Source organism: Argopecten irradians, chromosome 8, assembly GCF_041381155.1.
Source record: "Argopecten irradians isolate NY chromosome 8, Ai_NY, whole genome shotgun sequence".
Taxonomy (NCBI): domain Eukaryota; kingdom Metazoa; phylum Mollusca; class Bivalvia; order Pectinida; family Pectinidae; genus Argopecten; species Argopecten irradians.
Genome location: NC_091141.1, coordinates 25,049,410 through 25,076,190, shown reverse-complemented (window position 1 = coordinate 25,076,190; position 26,781 = coordinate 25,049,410). Strand labels below are relative to the sequence as shown.

The 26,781-nt window shown below is 38.9% G+C and overlaps 1 protein-coding gene across 5 annotated transcripts; it reads left to right on the top strand.

Moving 5' to 3' along the window:
* The first annotated feature begins 5,258 nt into the window (after positions 1 to 5,258).
* Positions 5,259 to 26,657, top strand: LOC138329957 (ankyrin repeat and BTB/POZ domain-containing protein 1-like). Of its 5 annotated transcripts, none has more exons than XM_069277265.1 (16): positions 5,259 to 5,387; positions 5,496 to 5,694; positions 6,621 to 6,713; positions 15,677 to 15,739; positions 16,255 to 16,310; positions 16,644 to 16,812; positions 17,412 to 17,574; positions 18,252 to 18,297; positions 19,417 to 19,530; positions 19,961 to 20,076; positions 21,622 to 21,738; positions 22,421 to 22,585; positions 22,858 to 23,055; positions 23,458 to 23,712; positions 24,233 to 24,334; positions 25,015 to 26,657. In XM_069277265.1, exons 2-16 carry the CDS (start codon positions 5,672 to 5,674, stop codon positions 25,333 to 25,335), a joined length of 2,001 nt encoding a protein of 666 aa, XP_069133366.1. In that variant the 5' UTR covers positions 5,259 to 5,387; positions 5,496 to 5,671; the 3' UTR covers positions 25,336 to 26,657. The 5 variants fall into 5 exon arrangements, with proteins under 5 accessions (XP_069133366.1, XP_069133364.1, XP_069133368.1 ...); XM_069277263.1 differs by having other exon boundaries at positions 19,958 to 20,076; XM_069277267.1 differs by lacking the exon at positions 5,496 to 5,694 and adding an exon at positions 15,950 to 16,028 and having other exon boundaries at positions 5,270 to 5,407; positions 19,958 to 20,076.
* Positions 26,658 to 26,781: the final 124 nt, after the last annotated feature.

Sequence of the window (26,781 nt, the reverse complement as noted above, 5' to 3'; positions counted from 1 at the left end):
AAACTAAATAATCACTTTATACACAAAGTGATAATTAAATTATTTAAGGTTCAGATTAATTATTTTAATATTTGACCTGTAGAAATTTTGAGAAGCATTACCTTTATGATTATTGAGAAATTAACTTGAAGAGAAACAGAATGATTTTGTCACAGAACGCAGAAAAGAGTGTATATGCTTATTAAACATCTACGTTATAGTACTGTAAGAAAAACCGACATTTCAAAATGACATTTATTAAGCACGACGCCGTTTGCCGTGAACACGTTTGTTAGGCCATGACCGCGTTAATATAAATCACTTTTTAACATATATAGCATACAAATTATGGATAGAATATGCAACATGTACATATTATCTGACGTAACAATATCCATTTTCACAACAGTCAATTTGCTGTTCCATAAAAAAATATACAATTCAAAATTCATGTTTTTGATAAAAGCATCATCAGGATTTAGCAAGGATATAAAAAGGTGGTTAAACTGTGATATGATTAGTGACTTAATTATATCTATTTTTCCTATTGGTGTTAAAATTGGTCTACTCCATATCTTAATAAGTGCCTTAAGCTTTACAAGTGTTTTGTCATAGTAATTAATTTAGGTATTTGATGTAATTCTTCAGGCTAATTAAGTATATACGTTACAGTACCGTAAGAAAAACCGACATTTCAAAATGACATTTATTAAGCTAAGATGTGCCTTTATTAATCAATATATATGTGTATCAAGATCAATTTTTGGATTTTGGAAGTACGTGTGCATGTGGTTATAGGTACCCAAATTAAATGTTAGAAAAAAAAATTCTAGATTTATTTTGTCTCGATCTTGAATGAAACAGAAAAAAATAGTGATAGTACTGACATTTGTAGGTTACTGTGAAGACATATACTTAGCCATATCAATGTATAAAGGTTATCGTATCAGACCATTAACTGTAGTTAGTCAGACCTTGGCTATTATATTTTATACCATTATGTATATATATATATATTTGAAATACCCTTTGTTATATCATTACACAAATGCAAGTTAATGTTCACTGTTTACTTTTCAAAATCTGGGTCAACCAGTCTCTTTTCAAAGAAGGGCATACCCTACCAAGCATCAAGTGACTGGCTGATCAAGATTAATAATATAAATAAAAATCCTGAAAGGTAGGCATTACAAACTCCATGAATTAAAAGCAGAGAAAACACAGAAAAGGGACCAAAGTGGTTGCTTTAAGTACAAATTTATCCATTATGATATATCTTTACCAAAGCAAACGTCACGCTATGCTGCAACACTTTTAAGTTTGCTAATTCGATATATGTTTAGGAACAAATGAGTTTGTACAGTAACGAAGATTGCATTAGTATTTTGCTATTAGCATGTATTATTTACGGAAATTATTTGATCAGTTCATAATAAACAATGATGTGAATTATCATTGTAAGGATACATACATACATATTGATGGAAAAATGAAAAGAAACATTTCCCTTTTAAAGTGTGGGAATTAAGGAATATTTACATACTGTTAGAAGATTTATCGAATGCTTTTCATTATCTTACATGGTTATCCAAGGAATATACAACGTCCTGGGTGAGTACAGTGTACACCACAAGAAGAATGATGATATTTCGCATCACTTTAATAATCCTCATATTAAAAATAAGAGAAAAAGATCAAAGTTTTTTTTAAAACTAAAGAGTTCACAGGTTAATCAACCTGTTAATTTTTCCGTTTGAAATTTCCGTCATCGCGAAGAAACTTCTCTGATAGAATTGAGTCATGAAAGATTCTCCGAACTTTCTTATTTTTTAACAGCACAAACAGTTTACCATCCTAACTCCAGGTGCGCCACACACGGAACACTATATGCATCCTTAAGTATCTGCTGGTTTGTCTTTGTTAAGTCTTCCAGTATGGTTACGCCAGTATTCTTAAGTGTTTTCCTTTCCTTGTTGATTTCATCCTTTTTCTGCGCTGTACATATTTGCATATAATTGGGCGTGGTCTTCCGCTGATAGGCCTCGAGTCTTTGAGCTGTGTCAATGTCCGAATCACAGATATTCACATTCCCAAAGGATTTCGCAAGCTCAACCACTTTTTCAACTGTGTCCTCTACACCTTTTATTTTCGTTATCATTAGTCATGCAGTCCCAACACACGAATAGAGTTCTTGCGGCCTTGTTCCCCTGGCCGACACACACCATAGTCTATAAAAATGGTAGTTTCTGCTCCAGTGAACGTCAGTATAATATGACTAGTTGTCTTGTGTCTGGTGGTTTGTTTCAATAAGATAACACTATAAAGTGGACAAGAGTTTCCACTATTGTAAAGAGACAAAACATGAACATACTGCAATCTCCCAAAATATAAAGATATGCTTTCTAACATATTGCATACAAGGGAAGTCGTCTCCGAGTAAATTACGACTTGACGTAAATAAGGTAACTAGCCAACGAAAATTGTATTTAAATTTGTGCTTTGACCTGTTAATACTTTCTATGTTCAGTTGCAAGAAAAGCACTGCAATTCGTACATGTATGATAAATATGTGAAATTAAAGCAAATTGTATATATGTTGACCCTTGAGCAACAGATTGGTGGTTTAAAGTAGTATTTTTTTGTATGCCTATATATCACTTCTTAGGTGTACTTGAACTTAACTTATATAGTTTCTAAAAAGTGTCTATGCACCCGTCTTAACCTTAGATATTATTGTTGACTCGTAGATTGTTTTGTTGTACCAAAATATGCAAAAAAACATGTACAATGCAGTTTAGTATGTCCATAGGTTTCAGAACATATTTCTGTCACCTAAAAACATGCCATTATGTTAACTAGTATTTATAGAATACTAGGACCGCTTGTTTGACCGGATGCGCCTTTACAAAACCATACACATCTTATCCTTTTTGATATTGACAGGAAAGCGGTGGCTGTAAATTATAACAAACAAATATGGCATATATATATATGGCGTCCTAATTGACATCAACGTACATATTCATTGCTATTATGCTATTATTATGAACATACTGGGAATAATGTGTTTAAGAAAAAAAACGAGTTTTTAGTGTATTTCCACAAATCTGCATGTTTTGCCTCAAATATACAGCAGTTGAACATTTTTTCTCAAAACTAGTCTTCGACTATGTTCAGTGTTACTCAAAGTATATATGAAAAGTATTCGAGATGATGAAAATGTTATATTTGCATCATATAACCTACAGTCGCCATTTTCCTGACAAGGTCAAAAATGGCTTGATGTCAAACCAGCGCTAGTATACATGTTATAAACACTAGTAAACATAATGGTATGGTCATTTGGTGACAGTCGAAATATGTACCGAACCATGTGGACTTTCTAAAATTAAATGTACATTTTTTTTGCAAATTTTACCAAAATTTACTTATCACACAAATGTTCGAGTCAATAGTAATACAGATGCACACACACTTTTAATCAACTTATATAAGGGCTATTGGACGACACTATCGCAATTTTGGAGGTTGTGAAACGTAATTTGTCAAACAATATTTTCCTCACTTCGTTTGAAATACATACAAAAACGTTGAAACTTGACATTTATGAAAAAGATAACTTTGAATAACAAAAATCTAACTTTTGTCGGTGTTAAAAACTATTCTTATGGAAACAACATGTCTGCCAAGTGCAGCCATTTTTACAGATATTCGGCTCAAGTTATGTAGGCCTGTTATTTTAGTATATGGTATTATCATTAAATTTTTAGATTGAAGATATGATAGGATAGTTATTGATATTTTAGACCATAACATATAGTGGTGTCTTAGAATTTCGTTCATTTCTGGAATTAGATTTTTTTATATAATTTACATTTTATTCAGTTTTTTTTCCATCAATACATGTAATTTTTTTTCCATCAATACATGTAATGTACACAAGATAACGGTGATCAATGATCATCATACAATATTTCATATATATTTACTCTTTCTAACATGTGTAATCATACATACCCTTACACTCATGCATATTACTTTCTCGTGCTGTAGATTATCAATTTACATAAACAAAAAACTCTTTTACTTGCTGAGATTTTTTCCTGATCATTACATTTGCATTCACATACCCACAGCACTTTTTTTAAAATGATATTCATCATTTGAACAATAATTAGTGTTTAATCGTGTATACGTAAGTCTAATTAACAAAAAAAAATAATATAAAATAATTTATTTTGCCTGTGGGTCAAGAGCAATCAGTACTTCATTCAACATAGGATATAGTGCAACGGAATTTTTTTCGGGATGCAATTAATTATTTTTTATATTTTTTTAACTTGAAGTAAAAATTAGAAGCTCAAACTTTTCGATTGCGGTAATGGTGTAAAGTAGGTAATTTTTGTAACTGAATACAAATACCAAATCGTCTGCTGCTGTTTTTGATGATGAAAAAAATACCAATTGTCAGCGGTGGAGCATCTTTGAATATAACATTTTATCTATCCATACATTTACATTAACATACAGCACTTTCTTACTTAGTAAAGTAAATATCTAATTTTATTCACCCATACACTTACATTCACATATCACTTTGCGCTTACATTCCCACAGAGTACTTTCTAATTTTCAAAACTTGCATTCACAGACATTACTTTTTTTAAGTTGCATAAAGCTTAAATGTAATTGTAATTATTTACACCAAATTCATATATATATATACAGTATACATGTGATGTCATTTTTAAGGGTACGATAAACATGTACATATGTATATATTAAAACAGCAAATATTGTAGAAAAGAAAAAAATCTTCGTTTTCTTTTTCTTTAATTACAGTTTATAATTTGGTCAATTAGATATGCAACAGTACTTTTCGAAATTTGATTTTAATTAAGTTTAAAATGAAATTGAAATATATATATATTTTTTGACAACACCGTTGTATTATTTTCTTTATGTTAGACATATGGTGTGCTACTAATTGGAATTCTCAAAAGTTAAATACGTATACCCGTGTACAACCGACATTGCCAAGTCCAATAGCTCTTAAAATATAACTAGTTTAAACGGGATTTTAAACCTCAAAATCATCAATATTCATATGTATGTCACTACGTATATAGCATTTTAGTAATTCTTTAAATATATGTGGGTGGTGCACATATATATATGAAACATTTGGTTTTCTGTACATGGAAAGGACCCATGGGAAATACCTGTGATTATGTTTCCGCATCACTGTGTTTACATCACGTGACGTCGACCCGGAGCTATTTATATAGGTCAACATGAACACATGATATATACATAATGTGTGTATATGATAAAGCTGATATGAGGAGGATACCCGTGATAATGAGCTGGATATTACGACATATACAAATGTAGATGCGTATATACATGTACGTAGGTGTAGATATAGGTGTGTACACGTGTGTATATTTCACAACACCTTTTACAGTATATAGTGTGTTTATATATATATGCTGAAACCTTCTCGGGTATTTCAGGTCAACACTCCAATGTTTGTGAAGTATGAACCGGTGAGGTTTGCTGCCTTCCAACCTTAACGGATATTTCAAATCACTTCAATACAGTGGTTTCCAGTTCACCACTTCTACCACGGATTGAAATTTCCTAACATTATTGATTTAAACGCATACATAGTGCACTAAGGGCAGCGACTATGGCTGCGGCAGCGCCTCGCAGGTAAATTGATTATATACATGTATACTCCAATGAATACATGTGTGTATGTACATGTACAGTTTGCTATTGTCCGTGCTTACTCGACTAGCAAGGTCAGCTTACTTAGTACTTTGGGAAAAAAATCTGTTTGACTTATACATCGGTATGTAGTTTCATTTTGAACCTAAGTTTAATGAATGCTCGAACATGAATGAATGATTTTGCCAAGAGTAAGTATTTAAATGATATAAACTAACGAACAAATGTATATGTGCGTGGCGATTCGCTCTTGAGGTCTGGTGGAAGGCTGGTCTTCCTTTTCATTCATATCTGCCATTACACAGCAGGGGTTCAGAGTACATTGTATGTGTTGCCCACTCAGGCCAACAAACTGACCAGTATATCTAAATTGAGGAAAATATCCAAAGAAAAGCTGGCGGTTGTTCCTTAAATAACTAAATTACTCTAAATTTGGAGAATTTCGTCCAATAACCAATAGAATATATAAGCAATATTAAAAAAGATATACTCCGTCATTAGAAATATAGAGATAGGAAGCACTACAACGTGTACGGGACGTATATATATTTATATATAGGTATACATATATGCCCCTCCACCAAGTGAACTGCCATACTGCTCATACATCAATGTCGGCTGCTGCTGTATTGTACAGCTACTCATGCAATATAACCTCGCGATCCTGACGTCACTGCTTCAACAAAATTTATATTTTCTCGCCAAAAGTTTAACTTTAATTTCAGACACCTTTGTCTGAAATGTGTTAAAGGTATCGCACAGTTTTTATGTATGGAGAATGCAACTTGTTGCGGTTTTCTTCGAAGGCCAGGGGTTTTACAACATTTTGTATTCCTCGGATAGAATACTTCTAACATACATAAACTATAGTATGTTTACCCTAAATAAATTGTTTTATGTCAATCCAGGCAGGTGAGACGGCAGCAATCACAGGAAGTGTGGAATTCAGACCTCCAGGGTTTCTTTAGTTGTGTTCGTCGTGGCAAAGTTGAAGAAGTAAAGTGAGTTGGCTTTATAACAGGCAACATTTGATATGAGTGATTGTGAAAGGGTTTGTGATTAAAGGGATAGAATATAATGAGTTGTGTATTAGGTTGACGGTGGGATGGAGGGTAGAATGGGTAATGTGTTAGGTTGACGGTGGGATGAAGGGTAGAATGCGTAGTGTGTAAGGGTGGCGGTGGGATGGAGGGTAGAATGCGTAGTGTGTAAAGGTGGCGGTGGAATGGAGGATAGAATGGGTAGTGTGTTAGGATGGCGGTGGAATGGAGGATAGAATGGGAAGTGCGTTAGGTTGATGATGGGATGAGGGTAGAATGGGTAGTGTGTTATGTTGACGGAGGGATAGGGGGTAGAATGGGTATTGTGTTAGGTTGACGGTGACATGAAGGGTAAAATGGGTAGTGTGTTAGGTTAACGGTGGGATGGAGGATATAATTGGTAGTGTGTTAGGTTGACGGTGGGATGACGGGTAGAATGTGTAGTGTGTTATGTTGACGGAGGGATAGGGGGTAGAATGGGTATTGTGTTAGGTTAACGGTGGGATGGAGGATATAATTGGTAGTGTGTTAGGTTGACGGTGGGATGACGGGTAGAAAGGGTAGTGTGTTATGTTGACGGAGGGATAGGGGGTAGAATGGGTATTGTGTTAGGTTGACGGTGACATGAACGGTAAAATGGGTAGTGTGTTAGGTTAACGGTGGGATGGAGGATATAATTGGTAGTGTGTTAGGTTGACGGTGGGATGGAGGATATAATTGGTAGTGTGTTAGGTTAACGGTGGAATGGAGGATATAATTGGTAGTGTGTTAGGTTGACGGTGGGATGAGGGTAGAATGGGTAGTGCGTAAGGTTGACTGTGGGATGAAGGGTAGAATGCGTAGTGCGTAAGGTTGACTGTGGGATGAAGGATAGAATGCGTAGTGTGTAAGGGTGGCGGTGGGATGGAGGGTAGAATGCATATGGGTAGTGTGTTAGGTTGGTGATGGGATGAGGGTAGAATGGGTAGTGCGTAAGGTTGTCTGTGGGATGGAGGATAGAATGGGTAGTGTGTTTGGTTGACGATGGGATGAGGGTAGAATGGGTAGTGTGTTAGGCTGGCGGTGGGATGGAGGATAGAATGGGAAGTGCGTTAGGTTGATGATGGGATGAGGGTAGAATGGGTAGTGCGTTATGTTGACGGTGGGATGGAGGATAGAATGGGTAGTGTGTTAGGTTGACGGTGGGATGAAGGGTAGAATGCTCAGTGTGTAAGGGTGGCGGTGGGATGGAGGGTAGAATGCGTAGTGTGTAAAGGTGGCGGTGGAATGGAGGATAGAATGGGATGTGCGTTAGGTTGATGATGGGATGAGGGTAGAATGGATGGTGCGTTAGGGTGGCGGACGGATGGGGGATAGAATAGGTAGTGTGTTAGGTTGACGGTGGGATGAAGGAAGGAATGGGCAGTGTGTTAGGTTGGCGGTTTTGATGAGGAGTAGAGTGGGTAGTGCGTTAGGTTGACTGTGGGACGAAGGGTAGAATGCGTAGTGTGTTAGGGTGGCGGTGGGATGGAAGGTAGAATGCGTAGTGTGTTAGGATGGCGGTTGGGTGAAGGATAGAATGGGAAGTGTGTTAGCTTGACGGTGGGATTACATGTAGGGTAGAATTGGTAATGTATTATGTTGACGGTGGGATGGAGGGTAGAATGGGTAATGTGTAAGGTTGACGGTGGGATGAAGTGTAGAATGCGTAGTGTGTTAGGGTGGCGGTGGGATGGAGGGTAGAATGGGTAGTGTGTTAGGTTGACGGTGGGATGGAGGATATAATTGGTAGTGTGTTAGGTTGACGGTGGGATGGAGGATATAATTGGTAGTGTGTTAGGTTAACGGTGGGATGGAGGATATAATTGGTAGTGTGTTAGGTTGACGGTGGGATGAGGGTAGAATGGGTAGTGCGTAAGGTTGCTGTGGGATGAAGGGTAGAATGCGTAGTGCGTAAGGTTGACTGTGGGATGAAGGGTAGAATGCGTAGTGTGTAAGGGTGGCGGTGGGATGGAGGGTAGAATGCATATGGGTAGTGTGTTAGGTTGACGATGGGATGAGGGTAGAATGGGTAGTGCGTAAGGTTGACTGTGGGATGGAGGATAGAATGGGTAGTGTGTTAGGTTGACGATGGGATGAGGGTAGAATGGGTAGTGTGTTAGGCTGGCGGTGGGATGGAGGATAGAATGGGTAGTGTGTTAGGTTGACGGTGGGATGAAGGGTAGAATGCGTAGTGTGTAAGGGTGGCGGTGGGATGGAGGGTAGAATGCGTAGTGTGTAAAGGTGGCGGTGGTATGGAGGATAGAATGGGAAGTGCGTTTGGTTAATGATGGGATGAGGGTAGAATGGGTGGTGCGTAAGGGTGGCGGTGGGATGGGAGATAGAATAGGTAGTGTGTTAGGTTGACGGTGGGATGAAGGAAGGAATGGGCAGTGTGTTAGGTTGGCGGTTTTGATGAGGAGTAGAGTGGGTAGTGCGTAAGGTTGACTGTGGGATGAAGGGTAGAATGCGTAGTGCGTAAGGTTGACTGTGGAATGAAGGGTAGAATGCGTAGTGTGTAAGGGTGGCGGTGGGATGGAGGGTAGAATGCTTATGGGTAGTGTGTTAGGTTGACGATGGGATGAGGGTAGAATGGGTAGTGCGTAAGGTTGACTGTGGGATGGAGGATAGAATGGGTAGTGTGTTAGGTTGACGATGGAATGAGGGTAGAATGGGTAGTGTGTTAGGCTGGCGGTGGGATGGAGGATAGAATGTGTAGTGTGTTAGGGTGGCGGTGGGATGGAGGGTAGAATGGGTAGTGTGTTAGGATGGCGGTGGAATGGAGGATAGAATGGGAAGTGCGTTAGGTTGATGATGGGATGAGGGTAGAATGGGTAGTGTGTTATGTTGACGGAGGGATAGGGGGTAGAATGGGTATTGTGTTAGGTTGACGGTGACATGAAGGGTAAAATGGGTAGTGTGTTAGGTTAACGGTGGGATGGAGGATATAATTGGTAGTGTGTTAGGTTGACGGTGGGATGACGGGTAGAATGTGTAGTGTGTTATGTTGACGGAGGGATAGGGGGTAGAATGGGTATTGTGTTAGGTTAACGGTGGGATGGAGGATATAATTGGTAGTGTGTTAGGTTGACGGTGGGATGACGGGTAGAAAGGGTAGTGTGTTATGTTGACGGAGGGATAGGGGGTAGAATGGGTATTGTGTTAGGTTGACGGTGACATGAACGGTAAAATGGGTAGTGTGTTAGGTTAACGGTGGGATGGAGGATATAATTGGTAGTGTGTTAGGTTGACGGTGGGATGGAGGATATAATTGGTAGTGTGTTAGGTTAACGGTGGAATGGAGGATATAATTGGTAGTGTGTTAGGTTGACGGTGGGATGAGGGTAGAATGGGTAGTGCTGGGTAGGGTAAGGTTGACTGTGGGATGAAGGGTAGAATGCGTAGTGCGTAAGGTTGACTGTGGGATGAAGGATAGAATGCGTAGTGTGTAAGGGTGGCGGTGGGATGGAGGGTAGAATGCATATGGGTAGTGTGTTAGGTTGGTGATGGGATGAGGGTAGAATGGGTAGTGCGTAAGGTTGTCTGTGGGATGGAGGATAGAATGGGTAGTGTGTTAGGTTGACGATGGGATGAGGGTAGAATGGGTAGTGTGTTAGGCTGGCGGTGGGATGGAGGATAGAATGGGAAGTGCGTTAGGTTGATGATGGGATGAGGGTAGAATGGGTAGTGCGTTATATTGACGGTGGGATGGACGATAGAATGGGTAGTGTGTTAGGTTGACGGTGGGATGAAGGGTAGAATGCTCAGTGTGTAAGGGTGGCGGTGGGATGGAGGGTAGAATGCGTAGTGTGTAAAGGTGGCGGTGGAATGGAGGATAGAATGGGATGTGCGTTAGGTTGATGATGGGATGAGGGTAGAATGGATGGTGCGTTAGGGTGGCGGACGGATGGGGGATAGAATAGGTAGTGTGTTAGGTTGACGGTGGGATGAAGGAAGGAATGGGCAGTGTGTTAGGTTGGCGGTTTTGATGAGGAGTAGAGTGGGTAGTGCGTTAGGTTGACTGTGGGACGAAGGGTAGAATGCGTAGTGTGTTAGGGTGGCGGTGGGATGGAAGGTAGAATGCGTAGTGTGTTAGGATGGCGGTTGGGTGAAGGATAGAATGGGAAGTGTGTTAGCTTGACGGTGGGATTACATGTAGGGTAGAATTGGTAATGTATTATGTTGACGGTGGGATGGAGGGTAGAATGGGTAATGTGTAAGGTTGACGGTGGGATGAAGTGTAGAATGCGTAGTGTGTTAGGGTGGCGGTGGGATGGAGGGTAGAATGGGTAGTGTGTTAGGTTGACGGTGGGATGGAGGATATAATTGGTAGTGTGTTAGGTTGACGGTGGGATGGAGGATATAATTGGTAGTGTGTTAGGTTAACGGTGGGATGGAGGATATAATTGGTAGTGTGTTAGGTTGACGGTGGGATGAGGGTAGAATGGGTAGTGCGTAAGGTTGCTGTGGGATGAAGGGTAGAATGCGTAGTGCGTAAGGTTGACTGTGGGATGAAGGGTAGAATGCGTAGTGTGTAAGGGTGGCGGTGGGATGGAGGGTAGAATGCATATGGGTAGTGTGTTAGGTTGACGATGGGATGAGGGTAGAATGGATAGTGCGTAAGGTTGACTGTGGGATGGAGGATAGAATGGGTAGTGTGTTAGGTTGACGATGGGATGAGGGTAGAATGGGTAGTGTGTTAGGCTGGCGGTGGGATGGAGGATAGAATGGGTAGTGTGTTAGGTTGACGGTGGGATGAAGGGTAGAATGCGTAGTGTGTAAGGGTGGCGGTGGGATGGAGGGTAGAATGCGTAGTGTGTTAAGGTGGCGGTGGTATGGAGGATAGAATGGGAAGTGCGTTAGGTTGATGATGGGATGAGGGTAGAATGGGTGGTGCGTTAGGGTGGCGGTGGGATGGGGGATAGAATAGGTAGTGTGTTAGGTTGACGGTGGGATGAAGGAAGGAATGGGCAGTGTGTTAGGTTGGCGGTTTTGATGAGGAGTAGAGTGGGTAGTGCGTTAGGTTGACTGTGGGACGAAGGGTAGAATGCGTAGTGTGTTAGGTTGACTGTGGAATGAAGGGTAGAATGCGTAGTGTGTAAGGGTGGCGGTGGGATGGAGGGTAGAATGCTTATGGGTAGTGTGTTAGGTTGACGATGGGATGAGGGTAGAATGGGTAGTGCGTAAGGTTGACTGTGGGATGGAGGATAGAATGGGTAGTGTGTTAGGTTGACGATGGAATGAGGGTAGAATGGGTAGTGTGTTAGGCTGGCGGTGGGATGGAGGATAGAATGTGTAGTGTGTTAGGTTGACGGTGGGATGAAGGGTAGAATGCGTAGTGTGTAAGGGTGGCGGTGGGATGGAGGGTAGAATGCGTAGTGTGTAAAGGTGGCGGTGGAATGGAGGATAGAATGGGTAGTGCGTTAGGTATAGAATGAATGGGATAGTGAGGGTAGAAAGGGGTGGTGCGTTAGGGTGGCGGTGGGATGGGGGATAGAATAGGTAGTGTGTTAGGTTGACGGTGGGATGAAGGAAGGAATGGGCAGTGTGTTAGTTTGGCGGTTTTGATGAGGAGTAGAGTGGGTAGTGCGTTAGGTTCACTGTGGGACGAAGGATAGAATGGGTAGTGTTTTAGGTTGACGGTGGGATGAAGGGTAGAATGCGTAGTCTGTAAGGGTGGCGGTGGGATGGAGGGTAGAATGCGTAGTGTGTAAAGGTGGCGGTGGTATGGAGGATAGTATGGGAAGTGCGTTAGGTTAATGATGGGATGAGGGTGGAATGGGTGGTGCGTTAGGGTGGCGGTGGGATGGGGGATAGAATAGGTAGTGGGTTAGGTTGACGGTGGGATGAAGGAAGGAATGGGCAGTGTGTTAGGTTGGCGGTTTTGATGAGGAGTAGAGTGGGTAGTGCGTAAGGTTGACTGTGGGATGAAGGGTAGAATGCGTAGTGCGTAAGGTTGACTGTGGGATGAAGGGTAGAATGCGTAGTGTGTAAGGGTGGCGGTGGGATGGAGGGTAGAATGCTTATGGGTAGTGTGTTAGGTTGACGATGGGATGAGGGTAGAATGGGTAGTGCGTAAAGGTGGCGGTGGTATGGAGGATAGAATGGGAAGTGCGTTAGGTTAATGATGGGATGAGGGTAGAAGGGGTGGTGCGTTAGGGTGGCGGTGGGATGGGGGATAGAATAGGTAGTGTGTTAGGTTGACGGTGGGATGAAGGAAGGAATGGGCAGTGTGTTAGGTTGGCGGTTTTGATGAGGAGTAGAGTGGGTAGTGCGTTAGGTTCACTGTGGGACGAAGGATAGAATGGGTAGTGTGTTAGGTTGACGGTGGGATGAAGGGTAGAATGCGTAGTCTGTAAGGGTGGCGGTGGGATGGAGGGTAGAATGCGTAGTGTGTAAAGGTGGCGGTGGTATGGAGGATAGAATGGGAAGTGCGTTAGGTTAATGATGGGGTGAGGGTAGAAGGGGTGGTGCGTTAGGGTGGCGGTGGGATGGGGGATAGAATAGGTAGTGTGTTAGGTTGACGGTGGGATGAAGGAAGGAATGGGCAGTGTGTTAGGTTGGCGGTTTTGATGAGGAGTAGAGTGGGTAGTGCGTTAGGTTCACTGTGGGACGAATGATAGAATGGGTAGTGTGTTAGGTTGACGGTGGGATGAAGGGTAGAATGCGTAGTCTGTAAGGGTGGCGGTGGGATGGAGGGTAGAATGCGTAGTGTGTAAAGGTGGCGGTGGTATGGAGGATAGTATGGGAAGTGCGTTAGGTTAATGATGGGATGAGGGTGGAATGGGTAGTGCGTAAGGTTGACTGTGGGATGAAGGGTAGAATGCGTAGTGTGTAAGGGTGGCGGTGGGATGGAGGGTAGAATGCATATGGGTAGTGTGTTAGGTTGACGATGGGATGAGGGTAGAATGGGTAGTGCGTAAAGGTGGCGGTGGTATGGAGGATAGAATGGGAAGTGCGTTAGGTTGATGATGGGATGAGGGTAGAATGGGTGGTGCGTTAGGGTGGCGGTGGGATGGGGGATAGAATAGGTAGTGTGTTAGGTTGACGGTGGGATGAAGGAAGGAATGGGCAGTGTGTTAGGTTGGCGGTTTTGATGAGGAGTAGAGTGGGTAGTACGTTAGGTTCACTGTGGGACGAAGGATAGAATGGGTAGTGTGTTAGGTTGACGGTGGGATGAAGGGTAGAATGCGTAGTCTGTAAGGGTGGCGGTGGGATGGAGGGTAGAATGCGTAGTGTGTAAAGGTGGCGGTGGTATGGAGGATAGTATGGGAAGTGCGTTAGGTTAATGATGGGATGAGGGTGGAATGGGTGGTGCGTTAGGGTGGCGGTGGGATGGGGGATAGAATAGGTAGTGTGTTAGGTTGACGGTGGGATGAAGGAAGGAATGGGCAGTGTGTTAGGTTGGCGGTTTTGATGAGGAGTAGAGTGGGTAGTGCGTAAGGTTGACTGTGGGATGAAGGGTAGAATGCGTAGTGCGTAAGGTTGACTGTGGAATGAAGGGTAGAATGCGTAGTGTGTAAGGGTGGCGGTGGGATGGAGGGTAGAATGCTTATGGGTAGTGTGTTAGGTTGACGATGGGATGAGGGTAGAATGGGTAGTGCGTAAGGTTGACTGTGGGATGGAGGATAGAATGGGTAGTGTGTTAGGTTGACGATGGAATGAGGGTAGAATGGGTAGTGTGTTAGGCTGGCGGTGGGATGGAGGATAGAATGGGTAGTGTGTTAGGTTGACGGTGGGATGAAGGGTAGAATGCGTAGTGTGTAAGGGTGGCGGTGGGATGGAGGGTAGAATGCGTAGTGTGTAAGGGTGGCGGTGGGATGGAGGGTAGAATGCATATGGGTAGTGTGTTAGGTTGACGATGGGATGAGGGTAGAATGGGTAGTGCGTAAGGTTGGCTGTGGGATGGAGGATAGAATGGGAAGTGCGTTAGGTTGATGATGGGATGAGGGTAGAATGGGTGGTGCGTTAGGGTGGCGGTGGGATGGGGGATAGAATAGGTAGTGTGTTAGGTTGACGGTGGGATGAAGGAAGGAATGGGCAGTGTGTTAGGTTGGCGGTTTTGATGAGGAGTAGAGTGGGTAGTGCGTTAGGTTGACTGTGGGACGAAGGGTAGAATGCGTAGTGTGTTAGGGTGGCGGTGGGATGGAAGGTAGAATGCGTAGTGTGTTAAGGTGGCGGTGGGATGAAGGGTAGAATGGGTAGTGTGTTAGGATGGCGGTTGGGTGAAGGATAGAATGGGTAGTGTGTTAGGTTGACGTTCAGATTAAGGCTAAAAATGGTAGTTTATTAGGTTGACGGTGTTATGAAGGGTAGAATATAATGGGTAGTGTGTTAGGTTGACGGTGCGATGAGGGATAGATAGGGTATTGTCTTAGGCTGGCGGTGGGATGAAGGGTAGAATCGGTAGTGTGATAGGCTGGCGTTGTGATGAAGGGTAGAATGGGTAGTTGTTAGGGTGACGGTGGGATGGAGTGTAGAATGGGTTGTGTGTTATGATGACGGTGGGATGAGGGATAGAATGGGTAGTGTGTTAAGTTGACGGCGGTGTTAAGGGTAGAATGGGTAGTGTGTTAGGTTGACGGTTCGATTAGGGATAGAATGGGCAGTGTGTTAGGATGGCGGAGGGATGAGAGTAGAATGGGTAGTTTGTTATGTTGACGGTGGAATGAGGGGTAGAATGGGTAGTGTGTTAGCTTGACGGTGGGATTACATGTAGGGTAGAATTGGTAATGTGTTAGGGTGGCGGAGGGATGAGGGATAGAATGAGTAGTGGAATTTGAAACAAAATGAGTATACATTTGTATGAGACGAAGGCAGGGGAAAAGAGATCCTCAGTTTCGACTGTTTGTTAACACGTAGGAGATACGCTGAAATCACTATCAATTTATTGTCTTTTGTTTCAGACATTATATTAACAAGGTCGGAATTGATGTCAATGCCACTGACCCCTGGGACAACTGTCCTCTGTAAGTTAGAATTTGGGTTTGTGTTAAACTTTATACGAAATATAAGAAAATATCGTTAACGTAATATAATAATGACTATCGTTTGAATTATATAATCAATAACCAGGCCTTCCTTGGTTTCCTCAATCAAAACAGTTATAGTTATTGCTTTAAGCAATTAACCCTCAAAACAGGTACATGTACATGAACAGTTTTCTTTCACATTGGCAGATGACGATGTATTACTCACATTCATTTTTGTCTGAGCACTTTTGTAGCGGAATTGGACTGGTCGATCAGCAGTGTTCAGGTAGCTCAGTTGGTAGAGCATTTCGTTATAATGTTTTTTTTAAGTTTATTAAATATACGTATGTATAAATTAAATCTTGAATAAGGTTTAATATTGAAAGAAAAAAATACTTTCGGCTATTGTTCGGAGGTTCATGGTTCGAATCCCGGTCTTACCACTACATTTTCTCCTCTCCTGTTACACTACATATATTGTTGTCTAAGTACTGTATTTATTGTTTTATCAGGTACCTGGCAAGTCTTTGTGGGCACCTACATATGGTGAAATATCTGCTGAAAGCAGGTAATATGACTACTGGGTTTTTGTTTGTATTGACAGTAGTGTATACTGACTAAAACCAAATTTAGATGAATAAAATTGATCAAATTTCAAGGTCACGTTTACATATTTCTATAAACATATTATCATCATATATTAGTCTCAATGGCAACTATATACACGTAAACATGCTACATTTGTATGTATCTGCTGTTTATACTGTCATTCACAATGCAGAGCTATTGAGAATCAACGTTTATTGGTCATTTAGGTCTTATTACTAGTTGGTAATCAGTTCCTCAAACATGTCTTCTTTGGTATCGGGTACCCAATTTTTACACATTGGTAATTATACAGGTGCCCGATATGATGCACAGAGTATTGACGGACAGCGATGTTTTCTGTCAGCTCTCACCATAGACATCCGATCTACACTGCAGGAATACCAGTCCGGATCTGCCTGTCATGTCTCGGAAAGACCAACGGAAAGTCCAGGAATCTCCAACCTCACATCTTTCCTACAAACGTTAGATGTTAAATATTTTGCTCTTTCTAATACACTTACACTTATACTTTTAAAAATGATCCACATGATCCACCAAGTTCACACTATATAATAGGAACATATGGCCTGTCTGTATAGACTCTTTTAAGAAATTGATATACCGGAAAAATTTGATCTTCCAATTAATGATTTTGTTTTACCCTGAAAGCCAGACCACGAAACCGTTGAATTTAATATTCTCATTTTAAGTTAAAATTGTGAAACTTTTGATTTGGTGTAAAATGTATGATATGGTATTGTAGAAAGAAAGAGAAAGGTCTTAATGAGGATATGCGGTCTTAGCTTAGGCATTGTATAGCATGTATATTGACTGATATTATCAATGTGACTAAAGAAGCAAACGTTATTGCAGAAAAAGTAATTAAATTTAGCTTATTTTTCATCGTAGCTAGAAATGTTGATTCCAAACTTATAGTGTTTGATTAAGCGTTTTAAAATAATATTTTGACACAGTTAAACATTTGCTCGAAAAACACATTAATTCTGTTTTAGCTTTTTGTATAGAAAGTTGCTTTTAGTTTAGTTATTTCAATTATTGCTGTTTTCTTCTCTTCCAACAGAATGTATGAAAGGACTCCTGATTATGACGTGGAACTAATTGTAGCTGACCAGAGATTTTTAGGACACAAATGCATCCTTTGTGTCCGATGCAGTTACTTTCACAGAAAACTGACTGCTCCAGATTCTCTAGGACTGAAGACACTTGAGCTAACGGATCCTGTTGTAAGTTCAAAGGTTGAAGTTTGCGGTTAAATTTTGACTAAGTATACTTCTTTAATACTGTCAATTATTGACATAGAAGGGGTATTAAGACATTTTTTTCTGTAACAGAAGACTTACTCTAGAGAAATGCTTATTTGCCCATGGAAATAATTCAATGTTGGTATGTAAACTTGAGTTGGCAACAATGTTATCAGTACTTGTTCCCCAGGAGAAATTATTTAATATAGGTAATTATACATGGATCATATACTGTAAAAACAAATCCGATAATACATGGAATCAAGTTTAATCATGTTTAACATGACCACTATTGATTTAATAGTTTTCAGTTCGAAATGATCAGATCCTAATTTTTAAACTTAAAAACAAATATAAACCCTATGATATTGTAGAGGCATAGTAGCAAGTCACATGCAAGTAAGGTCTGAGCCATATGAAATGATGCAGTCACACCTAACTTATTGACCACCTGTTTAATACGACCATTTTCCAGGGTCCCAAATGGTCAATCTCAACACAATTTGTCATGTATACAGACTAATTGGCTATGAAACCATTTCTTATTGCCCATTGTATGGATTTTATAGACAAATTCGATGTGTTTGTACACTTGTCCAAGAGATTTCTTTGTATAGTTATTAATGCTGTATTAGTTCATAAATGGTTTTATTTTGCAGTTTACTCCAGAAAGTTTGAGAGCAATACTTCAATTTCTATACACAGGTAATAATATTTAATCTTTCTGCAATGTGATGCTTACAACTACGAAAAGATTTTGGATAATTATTTTATCTAAGGATCTGCTCTGATGTGGTTTCAGTCTCGTTGAAGTCTCATTTCAACATTAATCAAAGAGTTTTTGTCTTTGATTTTCTTTTCAAAAACTAATTGTCTCAAAGTTCCCATATAGAAAAAATGTCAAAAACTAAAAAAAAATATGTAGAGAGGTGAAATTTCACTCCTTTTTAATTCAATATTCTAAACTCGCTGGTGCGACAACATTTTTACCTATATCTAATCTTTTCTGTAATGTTTTTAGGTTCCCTGAGGTGAAAGTAATAAGTGATAAGCATATAAGAGTGGAATCATAATATATTGGTTTTAAATGTTTACAAATTTAATGAAGATAAAGTGATTTTAATTTTTACCAAGAATTGCTGAAAATAACTTATTTTGTAACAGAACAAAAAGTCAAGCGCATTGACCCCCTATCACACTATATATTTATAATGGTTTTAGAAACAGCAACTTGTTTTCTTTTGAACTGCAAAATTTTAGAAAAAGTTTGTCGTCAGAACTTTTTCTGTGAAGCGATCAATCTGTCAAAAACGAGGTATTTTATCTTAAAAAACTCAGGGGGTAAGGGTAACATATTCAGCTTATACTTCGCTATTCTGAGCAAAAATAATGAGTTGACAGTGTGATATTATTATTTTCTTAAAGACATCATTGATTTTGTCAATTTTGCGAATATCCATATTTATCGGACGACTATAATTTGCAAAACATTGCTTTATTTCATCGTGAGTATGCTCCAAACAGTAACATTCAGGTTAAATAACATTATGACACCACCATATCACATTTATTACATTTTACCTTTGGCATGAGTTCCTATTTCCAAAAATCTATTGCAGTATAATAGAAAAAAGTTAATCATGCATCAGAAAATGTAGTTTTTTCACCAGAGCAGATCTTTAAGGTATGTATTCCCAATTACAAACAATTCATAACAAAGATACACAACTCGAACATGCTGTGTAGTGCAGCCTTTCAAAACATGCATGCACGTCACACAGGTGTCTTTTGTATACATTTTTGACGTTTTGATGATTTTATTAGGCAGTCTGGATGTTCCTATAGAAGATGTTGAAGAGACTCAGCAATTAGCAGCCTTTTTAGGATTTACAGCTCTTGCTAACTGTATTGAGGCAGAAATGAAGCAATCTAAAACAGGTAAAACAAAAATTAAAAAAACCCACAGAAATGATATTAGATATTGAAATGTTTTTTTAAAGATACAGCTGTGTCTGGAGAATAAGATATAAGTAGGTTGTAACGTATGTAACTGCATGTAACTGTAAATATTGAAACAGAATTAGAGAATGCAAATGATGCAAGAAAAGACCAGAATAAGTTTAAATAAATATCATTACATTTGTTGTTTTGAAGTTCAATTTTGGTGCTTAAACATGAAGGTTAAGATGACGTACAGTGAAACCTGTCTGTAAAGACTATCTAAGGGACAAGGAACATTTTCTTTACATCGAATGTATTGAAACTGACAATTTGTGAATCTAAGAAAGTGGTCTTATTAAGCAGGTGGTCTTTATACAGAGATTGTCGCCAAGGCATGTTTGAGTGATATTTATTATTTAAACAGTAGATGAAGATCATCGTGAGGCTGTACTCAGTGTACAAGATGAGATGCTGACAATTGATATACAGTATGATATGAGGAAACTAATAATGTCGGCTGTACCCCAGCTACTGCATCCTCTGGTAAGACAATATTGTTAACACTCTACAACAGTTGATTCCTCTTGTTTTGACAGTGATCGTAAATTCCGTCTTGTAACTAATGTTTATAAAGTATTATAGATATTTGTCCGTGTCTATTATTTTACAGCCTAATCCGTAAAACTATACGATTTTCAGTAGATTACAGAAGAGCAATTAACATGTCAAAATTTTCGCGAACTGATGCCGCATATGACTTGATCCTGGTTGATAATAGGATAATTATATTATAAACCAAACCATGGTCTGCTTGTCGTTAAATATAGTGTATCAATCTTTACATCGAAACCTTCACACGAATACAAGCAATGGAATGTTCATCCAGTGAAGACACATAGAACTTGCATATTCTTAGAACAGATCACTTGCACCTGTAAATTATCTTTTTAATGAAGAGTGGCACATGCATTTTCATAACGGCACACATATGCCTATGGCTACTTTCCACAGTTTTCATAATTGTTCCAATATTATAGTGTATAATGCTAAAATAATAGAATTGCAGGCAAATTAATAATGATACGTTTCCATTTTTCTGCATTAAGTTGTTTCCCAATCTGATAAAAATACAGAATATTATCATGACTTCGTTTCTATCAAACGGAGTGAGTAATGTACGTTGAAAAGAATTAAGTGTTGTTGTAGGTCACCATATTTCACAGTCATATAATATCCTCTCAAACTTTTAATAGTCAACTTTTACGATCTTATCATTTCTGTTCTTCCTAACTGACTTTCTTCTTCCTAACGTCTCCCTTTACATAGCCTTACATTAGGCCTTTTGTTGAGCATTCATCACTGTGAGGAAAGCTCTAGCCCTGCCCCTTTCCAGTGGTACACCATAGTCAATAAATGTGGTAGTATGTGCTCCTTCTTAACGCACAACATAAAGGATAGTGCGACGACTGGTTTGCACGATGTCAGTATGTCACTCATCCTCGATACTCCAGGGGTTCCGATCACTTACGATCTCTACACCCCTGGACTATCTCATTGTGAAATTGAAGGCAGCTCAGCGGAAAACATTTGACCAATCACAGACCAGCAAAGATTTCCTTTGAAGACTACAGAGAGAGCGACGCCCAACTTCAAAGCCACACAGTCAACCACAGTGTACCGTTATACAGCTCTTTTGATGTACATCAAACGACTAAATTTCCTGTTTTGTTCTGTTGCCTCAAGTTTTACTATGTGATAGTCAAGGGGTGTAAGGATCGTAAGTGATCGGAACCTCTGGAGTATCAAGGATGTATATCACTAAGAGGGCTGTGTTTGTCGTGTGAACCGTGTTTCAGCGAGATAGATCAATACAAAGAATATAAAAGGGCAATAGTTCCACTATAATAAAGAGTAATAACCTGGCCTCCCACAGCACATACACACTGCATATACGGAAGGCCGTCCTTAAATGACCCTGACTGTTAATAGGACGTTAATATATCTAAACAACCAACTCTCCATCCCACAAGCAATGCCATCCCCTGCCATTGCATCATTGTGATGACGAATGACCATTTATGTTGCTAGGTTGGAGGATCAGATCAGACAACTGAAGGTAGTAAGGAGGACATGGCCAGCATCAGTACGCCAATCTTCCCAGATATTTGTTTCTGTGTCGGGAACCAGCAGTTTGAATGTCACAAGGTATCATTTTATATACAGATTAAAATGATAAATTCATCAGATCTTGAACTGATTAATAACATGTATTTTTGAAATGAGAACGAGTAAACACTCCTGGTCTAAAGGAGTAACTTGAACTGCTATACTTAGTTCGTCCCAGAATGTTTTGTCTATTGTTCAAATACTATGGTTATAATTCTTGTATAAGAACTATGGTATTATTAGTTCAGTATGAATGTTTCTCTCTTCATCCTCTGGGCCATCCACAGGCACATGCATGGATTCAAACGCTAGCGAAGTAAAATGTATCTTGCATTTTGCTTTTGATTCCATTTTGTACCTGAGGGTGGTTAAAAAATAAAATCTTGAATTTTGATTTAATCATGCAACGACTACTTCTGGAGGATAATGTTTTGAAAAATAAAAATATACAATTTTAAATTACCTGGTCGTTTTTGTATTCAATTGAGGTTTCTCATGCTTTGACTATTCATGAACTGGCCGTTATACATCTTCATGCAGATATTTTGTTCTATTAAGGGTACCCTTAGTTTTACAGATATCCATTCGATTATTGTATAAAATGTACGCTAAAATATTACATTATTCCTGCACCACAGTATTGCAATGTTGAGTTGTATCATTTAAAGGTGCAAACTGATACAAATCCTAGGTTATACAGTGATCACGTTTTGATTTCTAGATGTTTTTCTACGGAAGAAGTGAGTACTTCAGGATCATGTTAATTGAAAACCAGGATAACCAGCCTCCGGCCATGGAAGGATATAGACCAATGGTCAAACTGGACGACATCACAGAAGAAGACTTTGTGCATGTGATCTCCTATCTGTATCAGGATCAATGCTTGGTTAGTAAAACAAATAGGAACCACATATTTCAAATGAGTGTGCGATTCTGCTGCAAGTCTGCTACATTTGCACTTTGTTAATTCGCTATTTAATGTTAGAATCCAAATTAATGTTGTTGGTTTTTTTGCAAACAATTGCCGAAACATAGCAGTTTGAAACCATCCTGCAATTAAAGCCAAACGCTTAAATTCAGGTTTGCAATCCAGTCACAAACATAACATTTCTGAAAAGAGCCTGACTCATTCACAAATCACATCGTGTTTCTGTACAGTTGGGAGTAACTGATCAGCAAAGACTATCGGAGATTTGCGAGAGATGGACTCTACCACAGCTGAAGTTACAACTGGAAATTGCTGGCCACGGAGACGTCACGATAGACAATGTAATGCAGATATTTCCAGCGACAAGAAAAGAAAACGAAAACCTCCGGAAAAAATGTTATCAGTGCATGTCGGAGAATTTCATGGAGGTAATACTGTTATTGAAAATAAACAAGAATTCCACTTGCAAGTTTTGCTTTTTCTTTCAAGACCAGACATCCTAGTAGGCTAGCGCTGTCTGTTGTCTTTGATTGGTAGATCTAATTCCACATAGAAGCAGAAAGTTTTAACGTATCATCACTTTGGAAGGCAAGATGAACTTAAAATTGAAACAAATATGGAAATGTGACATCCAATGTATGTAACTTATCCACCCCTGAAGACAAATATAAACTATTCTTATTTTTAGGCTGGAACTGTTCATTATGAAATTTCAGGGGTGTGCGTGTGTATGATCAAGGCTTCTAGTATGAAATGGTGATTTAAGTTTCCCTGGTGAGATCGGTAATTCGATATTATCTTTTTTTTATTTTTTGTTTTGTTCATTCTAGTTATCCTCTAAGCATGAGTTCCACCAGTTCATAAAGCAACAGTTAATTACATCTGGACAGCAGCATCAGCTAGAGCAGGATTCCATTGTTTCAGATTTGCTGTACCATATGCGTAATGCAGCACATACCTGGCACGAAAAGAAGTACACAAATAAAAAAATCAAGAAGCTCAACTATATTGTCTCAAACAGATTAGGATATGAAGCGAATTTTGAACTTTTTGATATACCAGTAGCACCGCCAAAACCTCCACAGGTAAATAGAATATTAAAGATCGTCACACTTTGAAATAGTCTTCACAATTGGTATATTACCAAGCCATAGGTGTTCTTCTGACAAAACATCATAACCACAATATGTTCATGCCCCTGAAGTTGTTTTTTGTAATGACACAATGTAACTTGATAAGATTTTAATGAGAACAAAATGACGAAACTGTTGTTTCCCTCTTTGAATAAGAAGGAAACCACGGTGATCCAAGTACACCTCTTTCTGGTTCTTTTGATATTGTCTGTTTATATAGACTATCAGTTTAAAGCTGTTTAAGATATCCTGATAGAACTTGCAGTATTTTTGCATCACTTTCAACCAGTCATCATTCAGAACACAGGTTCATGCAAAAGTGCCTCAAAATGGAAGTGAGTAGGTGAATTTCCAACTCTTCTTTAAGTATGACTGGAGCTTATATAATTATTATGCTTTGCAGTTTCCTCTCTGGATCTCGAAGGGGATCAAAAGGGATCATTGGTAAACTTCTTTTTCTATTGTTTTCTAGATTACAGTGGATACTGTAATGCAAGTTTATCAAGGAGCAGGAGATGGAGATGAAAGTCTTCGAAAGAAATGTTACCAATGCATGTCTGAAAACTTAATGGAGGTAAATATCTGGAAATGTCCATTTCTTATTATCCTTTAATCTGTTATCATGAGGCAAGGCCAAATTATTAAAAAAAAATATTTTTTCCCGTTTGACTTCAGTTTGCAACCTACTGACCTCTTATACAGTATTTTTCATTGTAAGGCTATATATAAATACATTTAAAAGTCTTTATCATTTTTCAAACGTGTGGAAATGTCAAAACATTCATGAGTTAAATTCATTTTATTTTGAATTGTGTCTGTTCTTCTTTCTCTTTGTCTGTCCATATTCCGTCTTTCTGTGTTATATTTCTTGATTTTGTCTTTCATTTATCCTTTCCAGTTTCCACTAATTGCCATCAAGCCTTTTCACGTGGGTTAATTGATCATATGTTGTTAGACTTTGTACCACGTAACAAAGTAGGTCACTGCTGCCTATACCTGGTAGTTGTAGAAGGAACAGACAATCAGACTGGGGTTTGAACCCAGGACCTCCAAACACTTGCCAGATGCTATACCAATTAAGCACCCTCAGGTCAAAGGCAATCGACCCGATCCAGAACCGTGACATAATTCCACTTCTGACACTCATAAAACATTGTCTCTCTTGATGTCCCCTATACCCTTAAGCTTGTACTACTCATAGATGTGGACTTTTGGTAATTAAATTGTTTTCTTATATTTATTTCTTCTTTACAGTTATCGTCAAAGCATGAGTTCCATCAGTTTCTAAAAAGAGAGTTACCTGCCCCTGGCCAACAGAAACAGGAAGTACAGGATTCCATCATATCAAACCTGCTCTACCATATCCGTACCCCAGCACATACTTGGCAGGAGAAGAAGTTCGCTAACGAAAAAATCAAGAAGCTTAACTACATTGTATCTAACAGATTGGGATACCAAGCCAACTTTACACTGTTTGATATACCAGACATGCCCCCTGGTTTGGTGAACAATCTACAAGTGAACACATACCATAAGAAATCTAAAAAGAGTTCAGACTCATGTGCAATATCATAAATATTTTGCAAACTTTACAAATACATATCAATGAACCATGTGAAATCCTACAATTTTGATACCGAGACTTAAAATACTTTGTATTTTTTTGCAAGTTTTTGTTTTCTGTTCATGATTTTCAGCTGAAGAAATTGATTCTTTGGGAACCCTTATTTGTTTAGGTGCCATTCCAGTATCTGTAATGGATCTTAATTTTTTCGAAACAGACTTAAAAGTCAGAACTTAAGCTTACAATTTATTAATTTATGTTTGATTTGAGAATTTGAGAAAACAGGGTCTAGATGAGTTCCCGAAGTGTATTTTAGGAAAATGATAAAACTAGAGTTAATCTTAACAGGGTGTGAATTAACAGACTGAAATGGGTGTTCAATTGAAATGGCCATCATTAGAGTTTATGATGAAAATGTGTTTTAAGGAATGACATTCAAAGACAGGAGTCTACATAATATTTAAATCTACTGATAACCTAAAATAAGTAAATGTCCCCAAGCTAGGTACCATACACTATTGTAGCAGATTTGTAGCTTATCTTAATTTATATTATTATCTGACCGTATAGTTGGTGAATGGTGTTCTTACATTTTGTACTTCGATTCAAAGACGTTTTGCTTTGATTATTTCCATTTTTTATTACATTCACCATATTACAACATATATTGTATTTGAGCACAGGGACCTGGCAAAATTTTTTAAACTAACAGTATACATATATACATATGATACTATAATATATATATGTATACTATTGGATAATTTTTTTCGTGCCAGGTCCCTGTGTATTTGAGAGTAATGACAGATTTTTCAGAGAAATTAGCATAATATTAATTCACATTTAATTAAAGTAATGACATCATAATCGATACATATCCACAAGGTTAAGAATGTAACATGTGTAACTGTAATATACAAAGATTGGATAGTGCATCATATACTTAACGTAAATATTTCTGGTTCAAATCCCGGTGTCTTTTATCTATTTATTATTGTTTGTATGTTTAATTAGTCATAATAAGACATTTTACGTTAACATTGTATATCGTATATATATGATATGTTGTTTATTTTGTATAATGCTTCTACACATTGTGCATAAGGGCTTGGCATATACATTTTATAATTACATGATGTAGCTATGGGTATACAGCATAGCGCTTTAAATTTGCATGCTATATATATATATCACTCATAATACAGTCAAACCTGTGTATAAAGACCATCCATGAGGCAGGAAAAATGGTCTTTGTAGCCGAGGGATCTTTATACACAAGTTGAATTGAACTGGAATTGATTTGGGACCCTAGAAAAAGTGGTCTTTACACGGCGGTTTTACTGTACTTGTATATAACATATAGATGACAAATTAGATTATGTCAAGCCCCTGTGTAAGACCTGGTAAAATCTGTGCACTTCATGATGTTAAGCTGGAATTAAAGACATAAGGCATTA

What these genes read in the sequence shown, in the direction of transcription:
- LOC138329957 (XM_069277263.1), top strand. Translation starts at nt 5,672, where the DNA reads ATGGCTGCGGCAGCGCCTCGCAG. An exon ending in GAAATATCTGCTGAAAGCAG is followed by an intron (nt 16,311 to 16,643) that starts GTAATATGACTA and finishes GTAATTATACAG; the next exon opens with GTGCCCGATATGATGCACAG. An exon ending in CACCGCCAAAACCTCCACAG is followed by an intron (nt 23,713 to 24,232) that starts GTAAATAGAATA and finishes ATTGTTTTCTAG; the next exon opens with ATTACAGTGGATACTGTAAT.